The sequence below is a fragment of the Drosophila navojoa genome, chromosome 5 (genome assembly GCF_054131105.1).
Source record: "Drosophila navojoa isolate 15081-1374.11 chromosome 5, UAZ_NAV_1.0, whole genome shotgun sequence".
NCBI lineage: Eukaryota > Metazoa > Arthropoda > Insecta > Diptera > Drosophilidae > Drosophila > Drosophila navojoa.
Window position 1 is genome coordinate 11,453,051 of NC_142893.1, and position 19,013 is coordinate 11,472,063.

General features: G+C 39.2%; 3 protein-coding genes across 6 annotated transcripts in view; 2 read left to right on the forward strand and 1 right to left on the reverse strand.

The window, feature by feature from the left end:
* The window catches only part of Sdc (Syndecan), a 137,219-nt gene that overhangs the window by 97,913 nt on the left and 20,293 nt on the right, over positions 1-19,013 (forward strand). For all 4 annotated transcript variants that reach the window (XM_018104539.3, XM_089262358.1, XM_089262359.1 and 1 more), the window contains exon 3: positions 13,642-13,749. In XM_018104539.3, the coding sequence (XP_017960028.1) occupies positions 13,642-13,749 (108 nt within the window). The remainder of the gene's footprint in view (positions 1-13,641; positions 13,750-19,013) is intronic.
* The window catches only part of cv-2 (crosveinless 2-secreting protein), a 141,457-nt gene that overhangs the window by 51,399 nt on the left and 71,045 nt on the right, over positions 1-19,013 (forward strand). The window lies entirely within an intron of this gene.
* dom (domino helicase) overlaps positions 1-19,013 on the reverse strand; it is a 131,514-nt gene that overhangs the window by 2,051 nt on the left and 110,450 nt on the right. The window lies entirely within an intron of this gene.

Genomic DNA, 19,013 nt, shown 5'->3' on the forward strand with positions numbered 1-19,013 from the left:
GGAGGAGGACGCAGTTATTTTTTTCTTACATGCATTTGTAAGCGCAGAACTTTTGAGGTTAAGACGCTTCAAAATAAAACTTTAAGTGTGCGAGCAAACGCACACACACACACACAGGTATAGGCAGGCTGGATTACAAGCTGCCGCTGCTCTTGGCGGCGAGCTAACTTTTTCGTAGCATACATTTCAGCGCCACATATATTAAAGATTTTGCAACTGATGATTTGGTGTGGCTGCTACTATTGTTGTTGCTGTCGAAAAACTTTTTAAATATGCAACTTTAAACGTATGCCACAAATAAAACAACACCAACAGCAGCAAATAAACAAACAAAGAGTGCAAAAATAATATGAAACAAAAACCTCACACTCCATGGAGCGCAATTGCAGCTAAGCAAGGCAAAAAAGATATACATACTTGCGCCTGTGCATGTGTGTGTGTGTGTGTGTGTGTTTTTGTTGTTGATTGTCAGTACATGCATGGATGTATGCATGTGTGTGTGTGTGTGTGTGTGTGCTGTGATATGCTAATTGCCAACTCATTAAAACAGCTTCGTCTTCATGCACTGACAGCAAACGTTGCCCCAGCTCGCATTCCAGTATTCCGTTCCTGCTACTCCAATTGCCTGTTGCCATCTCGCTCACACGCTGCATTTACATGCAAATAATGCCAGTGTGTGTCTGTGTGAGAGCGCATTCTAATTTAATCAGTCTGCTAAATAATGAGCCAGCGCTGCAACAACAACGACTGCAACGACAGCAACAACTGTGCTGCTGCAGCCCCAACAATAACTAAGGCAGCCCTTCAAGTGAAACAGGAAGAGACAAATCTCCCACTCTCACTGCCGCTCCCAGTCTGTCACTGTATTGTCTTATTTACCAGCCATGCCCTGGAATAAGTTATAGACGGGTTTGCTGGGCTGGAATTAGAAGTGTGATTATATTAAAAAGATTAAATTGTATTTTTAGGAAATTTTATTTTCATTTTAGTTGATTTGGTATTATTTTGTATTTTTAATGGGTATTAGAAATAGAAATAGAAACTAAATAAAAATAAATATTGTTTCAGCATCGACTGAATGAATAAGTTTCTCGGGCATTCGTTTATCGAGCTCCAACTTCTTCTGTGATAATAAAAATGGCTCATAATATTTCCTGTTCATTTTTCCAACTTTTGTGCTTCGCACTTGCTTTACAGGGTATTCAAAAAGTCCAGCACATCTCTTGGATAGTTTCGCTCGTTTGTTGCTTTCGCTTAACTCCCTTTTGCCGACTGAATTTCATTCTTAGCTTAATTAAATGCACTTTGTTGTGGCCAAATATTATTTTACAAGAGCACAACTAGCGCTGCTAAGCAAATTCTGTATAAACAGAAAAGGAAATAGCAGAATAAGAGTAAAAATAAACTTGTTGCCAAATAACAACACTGACTAATTTGTACTCTCACTTGCTCGCACAATCTAATCCCATCTCTCTCTCTCTTTCGCTTTACTCTCATTTCAGGTAAGCTGATGTTGGCCGCTGCCTTGGGCATAAAACTTTCTTAACAACACAAGCGTAAATACCCAAAAGGCTTAGCAGTTACATTATTTATACCTAAGCCTTATCAAATCCCGTGCATACTCAGCTCTTGGTGCAAGAGAGGGTGCCTGGTGCCGCCTCCTCTCGCCCCATTCTAGATGGGAAATCTTCTATAATCGTTTTATAAATTTATGCGAGCCTTGCCACAACAAAAAGTGCTTGGCACATGTTTTGTGGCTTCTAAAGTTGAGCAAACCTTATGGGCCTTAAAGTTCACTTCATGTGTGTGTGTGTGATGAGCGGGTGTGTGTGTGTGTGTGTGGCATTTTGTAGTGTTTCATTATCACAAAAATGTAAAGGGTCAACAGGCTGACACAGTGCGCAGTTATTTACGATTAAAAGTGAAAGCTCTTAACCTCAGCAAATGTGCGTGGACATATTTTTCTAGGCTATTTCAAGACACCCTTCAGGCTGAATGTGCTCTGCCAAGCCGACAGCCAAGGACACTTGCTTCAAATGACACTTAAATAAACATTAAATCAAAGCAGAGGACATCTTTTCTTTATGCATTCAAGCTGTTTCCTTATGCTAGTCGCAGAGTTCTTTGAAAAGTCAAGCGCCTGGCGAGATTATTTCTGTGTGCTTCAAGTACGTCTAATTAGGGGTCTCTGGGGTATAAAAGGTAAAAGGCTTAATCAAGTTTCTGGCACAAAACTATTTATTCAAAGACAAAATTAAGTATTTATATAAAAAGTCTGGCTAAGTTGAGCCAATTAGGCCACAGTTTAGACTTTAAGCTCTTGTAGTTATCTCTAAATTTTCAATTGAATCAAATTGGTTTTTATTTCTAAACATATCTTAGGATAGTAAATATAGCTTACCTTCACGAGTGTTCACTCCCAGTTGTAAATTTAAGAAATTAAAGCAGACTTAAAGCGCTTCACTGCACCAGGTATATAGAGAACAAAGCACGCTTGGAGCTCTTAGGAGCTCATCAATCTAATTACTTCATTTCCAGCTAGTTTTCAGCTGCTCGTTGCTAGTTTTAAGGAGCTTAATGTTCTCACTTTCAGCCAGTGTCATTGACAGTTAACGAAACGTGCGCTGGCAAACATTTTTAAACGATGTTGAACAAATTTTTGTTTTCGGTCCTTTACCCGCACACCCACACACGCACACAAACACACATACACGCGCACGGAGAGACACAGACACGTGCATTAATTGCTGATCTGTCTACGTGTCGTGAGTTTTTGGTTGTCATAAATACACATTACACGTCGCATGCAATGCATACGGCAATGCCTAATATATGGCACAAGTGGGGAAGGGGGCGAATGTGGTGTTCTGGGCGTGGCAGTGCGAACATAATGAACTGAAACCGGGGGGGCTCAAACGAGCGCTTAACTTAATTAAAAATGACATTCTAAGCGCGTGGCAGCAAACCATAGCCGGAAGGCGTGGCACAGCCCACACAAAACATTCGCCATGTGTGTGTGAGGATATATGAGATTGTGTGTGTGTGTGTGTGTGCTTGGGTAAATGCTTCACATATTTTACCAGAAAAATATTTGCAATGCGTTGCAAATTGTAAAATTTGCTTGTTGTTTATGCGGCGCCAGTTGGCTCGAACGTTTGGCCAAAAGTTCCATGTATTAGTCGATATATCAGGCGAGTTCATTGCGTTTATTTAGCGCAATGCGCGCACACGTTAGCCACGTTAGCTGTTTCGCTAGTTAAAGGCATAGATGTACAGCAAATAATGTTTAATTTAAAACCAAAAGCAAGCCAAACGACAAATTAATTACTCGTTTTATTACATGACACAAACACAAACAGCAAAAAAAATAGATAAACAAAAAAAAAAATAGGAGCAAAGGGCACCAATTTATGCATATCAATTTAATTAAATAACTTATTATAAATTTTAATTGGATATTTTTTTTGGTTGCTGTAAATATATTACACGCTTTGTTAGGTATTCACTGCCAAGAAATTAAATATCCTATAATTCATATATTATATTTATTCTGTGTATATTTAATATATAAGTTCAATTAGAATCAAGCAGTATTTTCAAGTTGAGCAGCTCATGATAGTTAGAGTTTCACTTGTATTATTTTCATAGCATATTATTATTAAATTCATTGCCTTTAATGTCTGTATTCCTGCATGATCCCATTCACAAATAGTTGTCGCACGTCCTGGGAAATATTTGAAAAATGCTCATCAAATGCGACTAATTAAATGTTGAACTGCGAACTCGGTTTATGGCATTAATTTGTGTAATGCGACACTTGGTAAATTGAATCGTTTTGCCGGTTTGCATTTAAATTAACATAAATTAGACAACACGCGGCTATAATTTGTAGCTAAATGACAGGCGCAATTAGAGACTAGATTAGAAGCTAACGAAAAAAAATAATAATTAAAAATAAATTTTGTTCACCATTGGGAAATCAGCTTTGATAAGAAAAGAGAGAGAAATCGATTAAAATTTCGTCTAGACTTTTTGCTAAGAATACAATTTGGAGCGTATTTGAATCATAGAAGAGCTCTTTGTGTCCTGCTGCTCGAGTTTTAATTGCATAGAGCAAGCAAAATGAGCAGAACTACGTATTCAAGGCATTTGCCTGGCTCTTTGGCCATTCATGAAACTAAAATCTAAATATACTATATAAACGAAATATATAAAGGTATATGTGTGTGTGTGTATCATACACACAAATGCAACATTCAAACTTCAAATGAAGAAAATTCTGTGGAGCTGCTGCTGCTGCTGCTGCTGCTGTTGCTGCTGCTGCTGCTGCTGCTGCTGCTCACTTAGTTGTTAAGTCCAAGAGCCACCTGAGAGCAACTCAAGCAGTTGGCTGCTGCCAAAAGTCGTCAACAGCCGGATATGAGAATAAACGTTTAGTTAAGACTCTGTTGGAGCCAATTTAAGCTTTGCTCCCTCCAGCAGCCGCAAATCTGAAAGAGGCACACAGAGAGAGAGGGAGAGAGATAGATAGATGGAGAGGAAATTACTGAAACTGTTCAATTTAATTGTATACCCTGTAAGGTTATGCAAAATGTCAAAAACAGCTGAATGCAAGTGATATAAATTTTCTTGTGCTGTTAAGGACGTTTAGAGCTATCTAGTGAGAAGTTGAATTTAATGGTATATCTATTAAGTATGGTATATTTATTGACGAGTAGAGTATCTGCCAGTTGTAAACTCCTCTTTTGTTGATTTTAATTATGTAAACTGATTACCCAAGTGAAACATTTATCATGTGCACAGCTTTATGCAATGTTCATATATGAATACATACGCACAAGAGAGAGAGAGGGAGAGAGATAGCGAAAGAGTTAGAGTGAGCAACCTGAAGCTTAGTAGTCTGGCGTAAAAGGTTAGTTAACTATTTATGCGACTGTGTCTGTGTTTGGGGCCAATTGGAAATTAGTTTTCAGCCAATTTTCGAATGTGATTGCCGAGTGGCGCGTCCTTTGGGCCAATTTATGCAGAATTTATGAAAATGCGCGTTGATTGAATTCAGGCGGCCCAAAACATTTTGGTCAAATTCAATTTCGCTTCATTAATTTGCTGCATTGTTCGATAAGAGAATTAACAGACAGTCAGAGTAATATGGACATTGCCACTTCGATGCGAATTTCATGGAGTTGGCCATTTTATCAGTCGGTGTATAGTCCTTGATTCAAGTTTCCTGTCAGCCTGTCTGCTGCTGGCCAGTCTGCCCTGTTGCCTTTAGCTGGTGGCCCGCTCGTTTTTGGCCATTTTATTTTACCCACTTTGCACATTGCACAAGCAATTAAAATTGATTTATGCCGTCGAGACAGAACCAGAACAGTTAAATGCACTTCTCCGACCCGTTGGGTCATATATCTCCTGTAAGAGTATCACTAAGAGCTCAAACAGCACAGACCCAACTTTCCCTTTCTACTCTAGCTTTTATATCCATTAACCACTGCAGGCAGAGGCTATTTTGCCAGAGAGGGGCAAAAGAATATTTCTTTATTTCTATTTCGTCTTAAAATCGAATCATGTTTTAAGAGTATTTTCCCTTCGGCTTCTCGCACATATCTATACACCCTAATTTTTATTATATCTGGCTTTCAAATCACCCCGCGCGCTCTCGCTCTTCCTGCATACGTGAGAGTTGGGCATTTATCAAGAACTCGACTGCGGGTCTGTCTTTTGTTGCGCGGCTTCTGTCAGCGCGTTTCTCCTGCCGCTAATTAGATGAAAATAATTTATTTTTATTGCTTGGCCGTTAGGCAAATGTTGTTCTGACCACAAATTATGTGCGTGTGTGTGTATGTTGGTCCTTTTTTGGCGCTTGCTTTTTAAATACAATTAAATGAACTCGAAAGTTGCACAAAAAAGCTCATTAAAGCGATTTCAACTTGAGCTCTTGTTTGTTACAAGAACTACGCACCTGTCTGTGCGCCCGCTTCGCCCACCCGCACCGCCGCTCCTCCGACCCTGATAAATAGCCAGTGACAAAGTTGAAAAATGTAAAAAATGAAAGCAGACACAGTGCAGAGAGAACGAAAAGAAAAACAACAGAAACAGCAACAGCGGCAGCGGCAGGGGCAGCAGCTCGCGGAAAATCATTAAAAAGTATTAAGTAGATGAAAAATGTAATTTATGGCCCAAATTAAACGAAACTAATAGGAAAAGCCAAGCGGCAAAGCCAAAGTCCAGCGTAGCCGACGTGTCCTTTTGACAGCCACCTTCCGACGCCTTGTTTTATGAAGATGGACACTTGTAATTCATTCTGCGTTCTGCGACAGGCGCTGAATCAACGGAAATGAGATGGCAACGAGACAACTTTTTCATTGCAATTGTTGCTCTTGTTGATCCTGTTCTTCGTGCTGTTGCTGCTGCTGTTTTTGTCAATGATAATTTTTCTTCATTGTCAAATTCGTTACATTTATCTAAAGTTTACGAGACGCGTGTTAAATTTGTTCATAAATTCCTTTTGTTGTTGCTAGCCTGTAAGGTCTGTTGAATAACATTAGCAAAAGCGACATCTGTTGTATTTCACTGTCCTCTTTAGAGCTCTGTTCTGTTAGCTGCACTTTACATTAAACTGTTAAATATATTTTTGTGGATTTTGCATGAAAGCAGGTCTGTTAATTAACAGCGAAGTTAGCTTACTGAAGTTAGCTTTTAGTGTCAGCAGTTTAATTCTGTTAAGCAGTCGCTTAAAATTCTGATAGATTTTAAGTTATGCAATTTAAAGGTGTCTGCTTTCACATTCACAGTTGTTTAAGCTTATATTTGTATCCGCTAAGGTTGTATCAAAAGCTGCATTTGATGGGAAATTAGTATATGAAATTTTCTCACCCATAAACATCCTTTCAGCAGTTGGAAGCTTTAACAGCATCTACCTATTGCATAAGCTGTGGAAATGCTAGACTCGGTTATGGTCTTAGCTAAAATTCATACGTCTGCTGTTTCCTTATGGCGAAGGATTGCACTTCAAGTCTTTCCAAATACCATACTTTACAATTATACTTTTTAAAATTCACCTCAAATAGTTCAAGCTTCAGTTGACAGCAATTGCAAAAAATATTAATGCAAAACTAAAATTGTATGGCTTAGCACAGTGTGGTTGTTGTGTTAACTAAAACTGGCATTTCTAATTGTATTTAACGACAAAATAAGTCGCACTGTCAATAGCATAACTTTTTATGTTTTAAATAACACTAAATTATAAATAATATATTATTATTTGCAAAATTATATATTTGCATATTTATAATATCATCTGTACAATGACTTTATATCAACTTAACAGATAACCAACTCTTTGGTTGCTGTCTTGGCTGTAACAGCACTTGTCTTATTTATAGCAAGTTCAAACAGCTGTTTGGTTCGTGTACTAGCTTGCCATGCTTTCATATGAAGTTTTGCAGGCTGCGCAGGATGCGCAGTGAGCGGCCATTTTGCAGCATCCCAACAACAATAACAATAACAATGGCGACAACAACAACATACAACAGAACCGACCCAATTTCAAACGCCCGCCCAATCTCCACTGAACCAAAAGCATTTTTGGCACCCCAGCGTGTGTCTCTGCGCCTCTGCATGGCTGTATGAGTGTGAGTGTGAGTGCGATTGTGTGTGTGTGTTTTTATCACAACACATGCGACGCTCTCTTGCAGCTTGACTTGGCTGTTGGCTCTTGGCTAGCAGGCGGCTAAAAGATAGCGTCTGCCGTCAGTTTGAAACCTTCTTGTGAAGTGTGCGGTTGCTTTGAGCGCAGCGCCAGGGCGCATCTCCCATTCAAAGTAACTGTTATAGACGTCAGTTAGAGTGTGTGTCTATGTGTAAATGTGCCAGTGTGTGCGTGTGTCGTTATTGTTGTGATAAAAAGCCTCGCCGACCCGCAGACATTAAATTCGCGTAAAGGCGCAAAAACAAACGTAAAGCGCTGGCAGCTTTTAGGCGCGCGCACTCAGCGAACGCTTGACAGACGTAAGTTTACTTTTATATTCCTTTTATATATATATTTCTTCTCTTTTTTTTTGGCGAATTTCACAATTGTCAGCAAAATTGGTCACCTGGCAACGCTGTAGGTCAGTGTTACACTGTGCAACGTGCGTGTGTGTGTGTGTGCGTGGGTCTTACAGTTGTGGCATACTTTTCGAGTCGTTTGTCGTTTTTGCCCTCTTGCATTGTGTGTGTGTGTGTGTGTGTGTGTGTGTGTGTGTGTGTGTGTGTGTGTGTGTGTGTGTGTGTGTGCTGTCTGTCAGTCATGTCTTGTCTCTGCACTTCGTTTAACTTGCCAACTGTCAATTTAGATTTTATTGTAGCTGCAACTACGCTACCTTTCTCTCTCTCACTCACACTCTGTCTTTGTCTCCCACTCTGTCGCTCTAGTGAGTGTGCGAATAATTTCCGTCTTTTGACTTTATGCTGGCTCTTGACAGTCAAACACTCAGGGCCACACACACACACACCCACACCCACACACACTCGATCTCTGACATACCTTTTTAGCCTTATTTGCATATGCGTTAGCTGGCATTTCATTCAGCCTCCCTCTCCTGCCCGTCATGCTAGAATTTTTGGTCTAATTGCATTGTTTGCCTAAAAAATATAAATATTTGTCGCTCATTAGCAGCCATTGCATAAATTTGATAATGTTGTTTTCACAAATTATTGCTGTTGCTACTGTTGCTGTTGTTGTTGTTATTGCATATTTATCTGCCCCTCGGGGTGTACAATAATTTTGCTGTTCAATTAGTTTTATGCACAAATTCGAGCGGAAAATGGCCATCAGCTCTCGAATTTCGTATTATTTGCAGTCTTTCTTTTTCTCCTGTTTTTATAGCAACAATAAACATAAAAGTTTTCCCAAGCTTACACACATGCGACGCACACAAAGATTTTGCACACGGCCTACCCAACATATACATCTGTGTGTGTGTGTGTGCGTAGCATAATAAGTTTTGATTTGCTTTTATTTGTTGAAGCCCAGAGGCCAAAACAGTTACCCTTAACATACAGACACACACATACATACAGACTTACGCACATATACTTGTACACACGCACGCACTGGCTTGACACCTTAATGGCCAAGACGCACGCTTGGCTAAACAGGCGAGGGCATAGTAGTGTGTGGGCGTGGCAGTCAGACATACGCCCTAATGAAAATGTATAACGACTTACGCAAAGTGTCGACATATTTATACATTATTTATGTATATGCTCTGGCATATGGCAGTCGCCTGACTGCGCTCCAGCCTAACAAGACAGCCCAGACAAGTAGCTGCCACATGGATCTCTGCTGGTTGCGGGTTGCTGTGGCTGTTGCTGACCTGCCACATTGTGTGCGAGCCTTGGGGCTGATGTGCCATGGGCTTTTGGCTTTCTTTCTGCTTGTTTTTTTTTTTCTTCTATTTTTGACTGCGAGCTGTGAGCTGTGAGCTGCTCACGCTGCGTATACGTGCAGCAAATTGCATTTGCAATCGATTCCATTTCATTGCCTACTTTGCGGCGCCGCAAACTGACAGCCGGTTGCCTGCCTGCCTCCCGGACTGAATGCCTGCCTGACTGGCTGTCTATCTGCCAGGGACAGCTTTAATAGCACTCTTAGCTTTCAATCCAATTGCACAACGGACAGCTGATATCTACCCACCCACCATCGTCTCCCTCTCCCTCTCCCTGCCCCTCGGCGCCTCTCCTGTTGCCATTGTTGCTCATTTCAAGCAGCTTAACGAATGCAACTGACAATCGAAAAATGCACAGCAGCTGCTAAAAAATTCTATTAGCTAAAGTATATTTTATTTGATTTTATACTAATAATAATAAAAAAAGAAATAAATAAAATTATACTTCGTTTTTCCAACTCTTATTCAATTTATTTTATTTAACATTTTGTATGCAATTTTAATGGCATTTATCTAATCTGCTTTCATTTGCGGTTGACAGAAACCAATTCATGTGCAATTGCAATGCCTGCAAAGCGGATAAGCAGAGCGAATGAGCTATTAATTAATTAAAACTGTGGCCATAATTAAATGAACACATTTAACAATTACAATCAAGATAAAAATAATTGAAATAAAACGACTTTTTCACGATCTGGCAACGTTTAATACAATTAAAGTTGGCTGCAAGCTATACATGTTTTTTTTTTTACTATCTTTATAAAGTGTTGAGTCCAGATGATTCATAGCATTGCTAAGTTGGCTGCGAATTGTAGAATCAATTTATTAAGGTGTTAAAAATAAGTATACCAAATAATAAAAATATATTCGAAATATAAATTGCTTCTTCAATTTCTTTACAAAATATATTTGTATTTCCTACCTTGTCCGTAATGCCTTAATGCAACCTGATCCGCTCTAAAGTTTGTTATATTTATTTAATTTAAATTGCAGCTTAAGGCTATCTGGCAACGCCAACATGGCTTATGTGCTTATTAAGTTGGCTGCGCCTGACCTATTTTCAGCGCATTGAAGCCGAAATCACAGCCCGAAAAACGTGTATCTTTCGGCTTTGCTGCCAGCTGATGCGATATAACTTAAAGTCTTAAATGCTTTGACTATTTTGCCGAATTGAAAAAAAAATGTTTGTAATATCCTCAAAAATATGCAATGCATTCAAATATTTATATTTGTTCGTAAATAGTGCAGCTTTTTGTATGTTTCGCGAGCAAATTAATATTATTCTTGGCAAGTAAACAAAAAGTTTATATTTATATATTTATTCACACACACACGCATTTACGCAGAGCCACGCCCGCTCCGGGCACATGTGAGGTAACTGTAAAACTGTCAATATTTATATTGATTTATCGCCTGGCTGGCAATACTTTCTGCTCCCTTTTTAGTCTCTTACTAAAATGCCAAAAGCGGAGCTTTTGCTTCTTTTTTTTTATCTTGCTCGCATATTTATATTTGTCAGAAAGTGCCAAACAACATTTTGCATCGCTTTATATGGCTGCCCCGCACAATTGCATTTCAATTTCAGGAGTCGCCGCCCGCCTCCACAGCCTCATCATCATTCTGGCTGACAAATTGTTGCCAGTGAAAAATTCATATAGCTGAAAATAAATGAAAAATATGCGAAATATGTTGGGCAACACTTCCAGCGGAATCCCTTTTGGCCGAAAGATTGTTTGGGCCACACTGCATAAACGTTTCAAATTTGACAAACTTTTCGCTCAGCTTCTGCTATATATATTTTTTATTTTATTTATTTTTTTTTGCTACTGCTGCTGTTGCTCAGCAATGCTGAAAATTAGAACAACAAAGTTAAAAGTTTCTTCATTTTTCTTCTGCTCTTTTGTGCTCTATTACAGAGATTATTATTATTATTTGTAAGTGAAATGGGAAAAGAGCAGTGCGTTGACTTGACGTTTAATAGATTGAGTTTTTGGAAATGAATTTTCTTACGCTGATGATTTGTATTGTAAAATTGTTGCTCTAGTAATATTCTACAATTTTCCATTTAATTTTTCTGTTTGCCATTTCCATTTATTACTATCTTTACCTGCGGCGGCATTCGTTAATCTTGTCTCTCCTATTTTCGATTTACTGTTGTTTTGACACCTCTCGCAGTTCGTTCGCCTCAAACTTAATTTAACAATTTGCTTTTTTCGTTGTTTTCCTAATAGCTTTTCCTGTTGTCTTCTGCTCCGCTTTGTGCATTGCTTCTCAAATTGCTTTTCGCTGTGGTCTCTCATCTCTCACAGCAATTTTTAGCTGTACTAAAATGAATTCAGACTTCTTCAAGTTAAAGTTACCTATTCTCATATCACTTCACGCCATTTCACACTTCACTTCTCTCTCGCCTGGCGCATCCCCTTGCTCTTAAATTGTGAATGTGTGTGTGGGCAAGTATTTAGCAACTCACCTGCAGGTATTCTGTCAAAGACTTTACACAACTTTTGCCTTGATCCGTTGCTTCAACATGCGTGTTCGTAATGAAGGACTAAACTCCAAAGTCCTCTGCATAAATGCAACACAATAATAAATAAATGAGTAAATGCACACGGCTCTTCGTTATGGGGCCAAAGACATGGTAAATGCATTTTGCCAGGCATTCAACTTTTAACCACACACACACACACACACACCCAGCGCTATTACGGACAAACTTCAGAAGAGCCGCCGTCGAGCAAGAAGTCTGCTTCGTAATAATGCAAAGGATACGTGTCTCCTGCCTGCCAGTTCCATCCTGTCCTGGCCTCTTCCGAGTCAAATGCAAAACTTGGCAGAACGCAACTCGACTGAAGGCGCAACCACAAAGCTCTGTAGCTGCCGCCCTGAAGATGAAGTGTTTATCTGAGGTTTTTTATTATTTCTACTATTTTTCTTTTGCGCGCGGTTATTCACACCTATGGGCAAAAACGTGAATGAATGACAATGTCAGGTGGGGCCAATGTGTGCCTGTGTCAGTGTGTGTGTGTGTGTGTGTGTGTGAGCGGTTGGTCTGGCTGGTTTATTCCAGTGGCTGCGGCTGCTAAACTAACTTTTGACTTTTGGCTAATCTGCAATGCAGCGCGTTGAATGTTTAAACTTGCCCACTGGGGATTATAAAAAATTGGTTTATGGCGTATAAAGTCATTTATTTCATGCACTCTTCCTCTTCGCTTTTTATACATTTTTTTTTTTTGTTGAAGCTCGTAAACTTTGCTCAAGTCGTGACCCTAATGAGAGCCGCGCACAGGTCCCACACAGCCGAGTCAGCTGTGTGGGCGCATTAATTATGCAGCCAACAGCTGGTAATGGGCAAATTTAATACCCTGGAAATAGACAGAAAAGTGTAGCTATGATAGAGTATATATAGATAAAGAGCATAGAATATTTGTTTAGAGAGAGAAATATATATGCCTCTAAATAGTTAATCAGTTAATCTAGTTGTCCACTTTGGTGTAAGGCACCGCATAAATATTTTTTATAAATTAAAAAAAATTTATTAGTGACTGTTAAAATTAATAATAATATTTAGACAGTTTTCAATAGCTTAATTTCTTAAATAGTTTGATTATTTTACCTCTAGAATGCCACTTAGGCCTTGTCTACAGAGTATCTGCTAGTCAAGCACACTCAATTGTCAGCCTAGTTTATGGTCTTTGCTGCCCTCGCATCCTGGCCAAATTTTATATTGATTTTTACAGTGGCATCATTAAAAATGCATTTGTTAAACAATTGTTGTCGTTGCCGCAGCAATTGTTGTCGCTGCAGCAGCAATTGTTGTCGCATTCGCATTGTTCTTAATAAATGCAAATTGTTTGTGGTCAGGCAATTGGGTGAGCCACAAAGAGCCTCAACAAAAGAATTTATTTAAAAATGTGCAAAATGCAGATTTTATTAAATATACTTCAACGAATTTCAATATGTGTTTTTCTCTTGTTCGTGCTTTAATTAATGAATTGCAAATATTTGAATATATATGTATATATGCATAAATATGCATATAGAATAGTGCAGGCTTGCATAAAGCAAGAGAAAACAAAGAAAAACTTGAAATTTCGGCGAATATTAAAAAAGTTTGCGTCATGTTTGAGATGTGAACACTTTGGGTCTCTTTCCCTTGTTCCTTCTCCTTCTCATTTTTTTTTCTTAATTTCTGATGTGTTTTCTTTATTTACAGAAAACTGTGAAAGCTTCGGTAGCAGCGCCCGCACCCAACTTAGGACGGCAAACGGAAGAGATTTATATCGATGACGATGGCAGCGAAGGCTCCGGCGGTCGGGGCGGGGTAAGTTGCAAATTTATCAAATGCAAATTCTCATGCTGAATGCAGAGGAATTAATTAAATTGCACAATTCTTGACCTGGGTCAACAGATTTTGTGCTGAGGCAGCATTGAGAGCCATTGGAAGTGCCGCCGCACTTCATTTCCGTTTCCTCTATTATTATTAAATGTATTTTCATTTTCATTTTCATTTTGTTTTCCTGTTCATATTGCATTTGCAAATTTCATGAAGTTGAGCGCATATTAAAATGCCATTTGTACACAGGCAATGAAAAACTTATTGTTATGCAAGTTTGCGGTCAGTTTTAGTACACACACACACATATATATATATATATATATATATATATATATATATATATATATGCCTGCCTGTTTGGCTACATTTTTATAGCGTAATTCTATGGGCGTGTCAGCGAACGCCTTTTTTTATGCGTTATATTTAACAGCAGCCAAAAAACTGTGATGTGCGCATCATAAACAAAGTAAAATATGTAAATTTCACAGCACTAAAAACCAGTCATATTTTCTCTCTAAACATATAAATTTAAATATTAATGCCAAGAAATTTAAGCAACGGCCAGCAGTCCCAGCAGATTAGATTTAACCTTGTTGCCTCTTTGACATGCTGCAAATTATAAGTTTGCTGGAAAATGTGGGCAGCTGCTATGAATGATTGACATTTTGAGTGCTCTATATATCCGGCATTATGAGCACGCCCCTAGCGCATTGACCTTCAAGTGACGGCAGGGATTTACCGAAATTTTAGTTATGCCTCCGTGCTGTGGCTCTTGGTGTGAGCACTATTTAAGGTTTAGTTTTGTCAAGTGTGCATTCAGCTTGAGTGCGAAGAGAAGTTGAGATAGGTCCTTTGATAGATTGAAGCTAGATGGGTCAGAAAGGAAATCAAATGAAAGATCTTAGTAAATAATAAATAAAATATAATATAATAAAATTATAAATTATAATAAATTTGTATATTTATCTATCTTAATGCAAGCTCTTCTTGCTTCTATCCCAACTATAAGACTTAGATTCAATTCCAACTGGAATAATCTAAACTTCCCGTTCTTAAGTCTCCGTTTTATATGTGAACAAAGAAATTATTGAACATTTTCATCCATCTATCAATACATTTGGCGGCAATAGCATAAACTTTAAATATATATGTATATACATAATTCGAATGGAAGCTGATGAATGCTTATGCTAGATAGAAATTTATCTGTTCTGACAGCCAGCTGAAGTGTAGGTCCTTCAATTGGAAAAACAGAGACAGAAACTTCTTGATGTGTGGAGGCTGGCATTTATGGCCTTTGCGCACACATCATCAACTTTTCTTTCGTAGGAAAAGCGTGATGTGCACAGGTGAAAATTCGCCACGTTTTGGGCTGAAGCAAAGCCCAGCTTATATGATCAAAGTTAACTTTTGAAAACTCATTTGTTTATGCGCCTCCAATGTTAATGCAGTAAACAGGCCAGATTATGCTGCTGCTGCTGTTGTTGTTTTTGTACAGCCTGCTGCTTATGTGGTAAATGTGAGCGTGTGCGTGTGTGTATTTAGTGGTATGTTAGTGTGTGTGTGTGTGTGGTGTGCTTGTGCGTGTGTTTGACATATGAGCGACATTTTGTTTGAAAGTTTTTTGACAGCCGTTGCTCATGCACGCACACAGACCCAACATCAATTGTTAACGCACACTTTTTGATTTGTTTTTGACACACACACGCACACACACGCACACATACATTTACACTTCAAAAAGCAAGAAAAAACTAATTAAAATACGTTGCGCTGTCATTCCGCTCGCTGTGCACTGCATCCCTCATTTCCCTTTGCGGCAAACAAAAAAGGAAAAACGACGGAAAAAAATAAAGTTTAATTAAATTCTTTATTCGGTTTCCGATTTCCTTTCTATTGCCCCGCTCAGATTTAATTAAACATTTTGCCAATGTCGCTGACGTCACTTTTTGCTCGTGTTCATTTGCCATTTATATATATATATACATATATATATATAATTTTTTTCTGTTTTTTGCTGCGCTTCAGCACACTAGAAACTCAAAGGAAAACACAAATAAAAATTGCTAGCGAAAAGAATAAAAAAAAACCCGTATAAAAATAGAGAAAATGAAATTAAAGCGAGGCGCGTAATTCAATTCCTTTGGCGAATGCGAAGCACGTTGACTGCTGCTGTTACTAAATCAACACGAGATGTCCTTTGCCCACAGTCCGAAACGTCGCCTTCGCATGAATTTGCATAAGCAAAAGCCCCGAAAAAAGGAGTTGAATGTGTGGCATATTTGGCTATTTGTTTCGGCGCTGAGATTGGGCCAAAACAAAGAAAAAAAAGACAACAAAAACATAAAGGGGAATAAAACTGGCAAAACTGTTGCCAAAAACTCGTTGTTGTTGTTGTTGTTGCTGCTGTTGTCGGTGTTGAGCCTGGCCAAAGCTGAAGCTGTAGCCAAAGCGTGTGTCAGTCGACCCAACTGTCTGTCACACTCACTCTCCCTCCTTCTCTCCCTCTGTCGCTCTCTGCGCCCTCCCACTGTTCATTTTCACACTGTGGCATTTTCTAATTTCCCCTTGCCTGCCTCAGGCTCTGACGCTTTCTTTCTGCGCCATTTCCGTTGCGGCGCTGCATGTCCTGGCTGAGTTGGCATGTCCTGCTTCGTATGAGTTGGCATTTTTATGCAACTGACAAACGCCAACGTCGCCTCTCATGTGTATATGAGCTGCCCTCCCCCCGGCCTCTCTTTCTCTCTCCCTTCCGCCTACTGGAGTCAGGCAAATGCAATTTATTATACGCTCCGTTGCCCCGTGCAAGCGTGTAACTAGCTGTCCGCCTTAAAGCAACTGCAGCGTACAACTCTCTGCGGCTTTTCTATATTTCAAAAGTTCTCGCTAAAATTATGCTTGATAAAAATATACAAAATACCCGCGCACGAAACGTCTCAAATGTCAAGCTACGTTGCCTTTTCTCTGCCATTTCGTCACAAATGAGACGAGCTGAAAGATGCCCGTGGGAGGACTGAGTGATTAATCTTATATGATCTAGCAGCTAGACAGCGAGTCAAAGTTGTGCAGCTGAAGTCTTCATGAGTTGAGCCTGAGCGACATCAGCGGATGTGAGGCAAGAGCGATTGGCAGCGCTGAAGTGATAGTTTAAAGGGTTTTAGAGTCTGATTTGAATGCAAATAAATGTCGTTTAGTCACGCTCTAAGAAAAGACTCAGAGAGCAATCGATAGCATCGTTTCTTTAACAGATTCATTAGCGATCGGCTTTGTTTCGATCTCTGTTTATTTCCCGGCCGAAACGCAGTGTCTTTTGTATAAGTATTGGTATGAGACTTCCTTCTCGCTAAACAATTGCGTAGGTGTGAGTGTGAGCTCATTATACGAACGTCAGTCATATCGCTACGGACTCAGTCTCGCTCTTAGCGTTACGAGTAAAATTTTGTTCGGTAGACTAGAGCGTAAAGAATCAAGCGGTCAATTGGGTTTATTTCCAAGCTGATGATTTTGTATCAATCAAAATAAATAAGAGCTCCCTCTCCAGCTCCAGTTGAGCTGCCTCTGCCCAGCTTCTTTCCATCTTACCCAACCGTTCCCTTCTAATGCGATTTTCATACATTCACAAATGCTTGAATGCTTACCATGCTCACCAATTCTAAGCTTCTTTTGTAAATGTAATAATAAGAACAAACTGCTGTCAAACCACAAATGATATATAAAATAAATGAAAAGAGTGTGCAGAAGCAAGAGAATTAAATATAAATTAAAGTAGAAACATGAGTGGGGAAATAAATTGAAGGAGTCAGTCTCAATGCTCTTAAACACATATTACCTTGCTGCTGCTCGGAGAACATTAAAATCCTTTTACGACTCGCAGTGAGTCGTCGCATAGAGCTTGAGTTTCTGTTCAGCCGAGTGTCCTTGCGACTTGCGTGCCTGCAGCCAGTGTCATTTGTGTTTCGACTGTATTATTAATGGATAACAATGAAAGGCTTTCGGCTAGTCCTTTGGCTGTTGCTGTCTGGTGCCGTTGCGTCTGTTTATAAATTATGATAAATTTTCGGCCGCCTAATGTGTCACATTTCACATAGTTGTTTTAGATTAATCAGTGGTGGAGGGCCAAGTTAATCAACGCACATGGCGAATGATTTATGTTTGCCTGCGGCTGCTGCCACTTGCTGCTGCTACTGCTGTTGCAGCCACATTTAACACATGTTACACATCTGGACTGGGGGCGTGGCTGGGCTGGTCTGGTCTGGTCTGGTTTGGAGCACAATCGTCGGCCCCTTTTTTGAGGCGTGTCAACAAGATAATGAGATTTTGTTGCAGCTCGGTAAATATGCAAATATCTGCATAGCTCAAAGCCAACCTGCCACACAATGCGGCAGGCATTGGTCCAGCTGCAGCAAATGTTGAGTTCCTCCTGCTGCTGCTGCTGCAGCTGTTGTTGTCGTAATAAGCCGCATTCCATTGCATTTATAACCATAGCAGCAACAGCAGCACGTTGCACACAGCCATTTTTGCTGCTCGTGCTCCTGCTGCTCCTGCTGCTGCTTTGTTGATTAATAACGAGTATATGGCGCACGTGCTTTAGCAAAAGGCAGCAGCTACAGTTTGCATAACGCACTATTATACACACACACAAACACACACGCAAGCTAACTGTTATGTACGTGCAGCCACACGCACACACACACTCACACATATACACATACAACGTGGTTAGTTGGTATTTGTGTCACACATGCCACACATTTGGTAAATGCGCATTGACAATAAATTAACATCGATTGACATGTCCCACGGAGAGAAGAAGCATTAGCTGCGAATTGAGCTGAAAGGCATGGCTTACACTGAGATAAACAATTTGTGTGAAAATGCTGTTGAAATTGAGTAAATACAATTTAAGTCAAATTTAAAAAAGAATAAACTATGATATTAGAGAAACACTTGAGTAATTGAAGAGGCAGTTATATAGTCTAAGGGAGTTATATTAAAAGCAATCCAAATGGAAGTGGAACCTCGATGAAGACCGTATTTTGAATTCATCTAAATAAAAGAGAAGATTTATAAGCAAAAATATATACATATATATATATATATATATATATATATATATAATAATTTAAAAATATATATATAGAATTATGCATGGGATTACTTTCCTTTCCTTTTTCCTATGTATATATATAAATATATAATAATTTAAAAATATATATATAGAATTATGCATGGAATTACTTTCCTTTCCA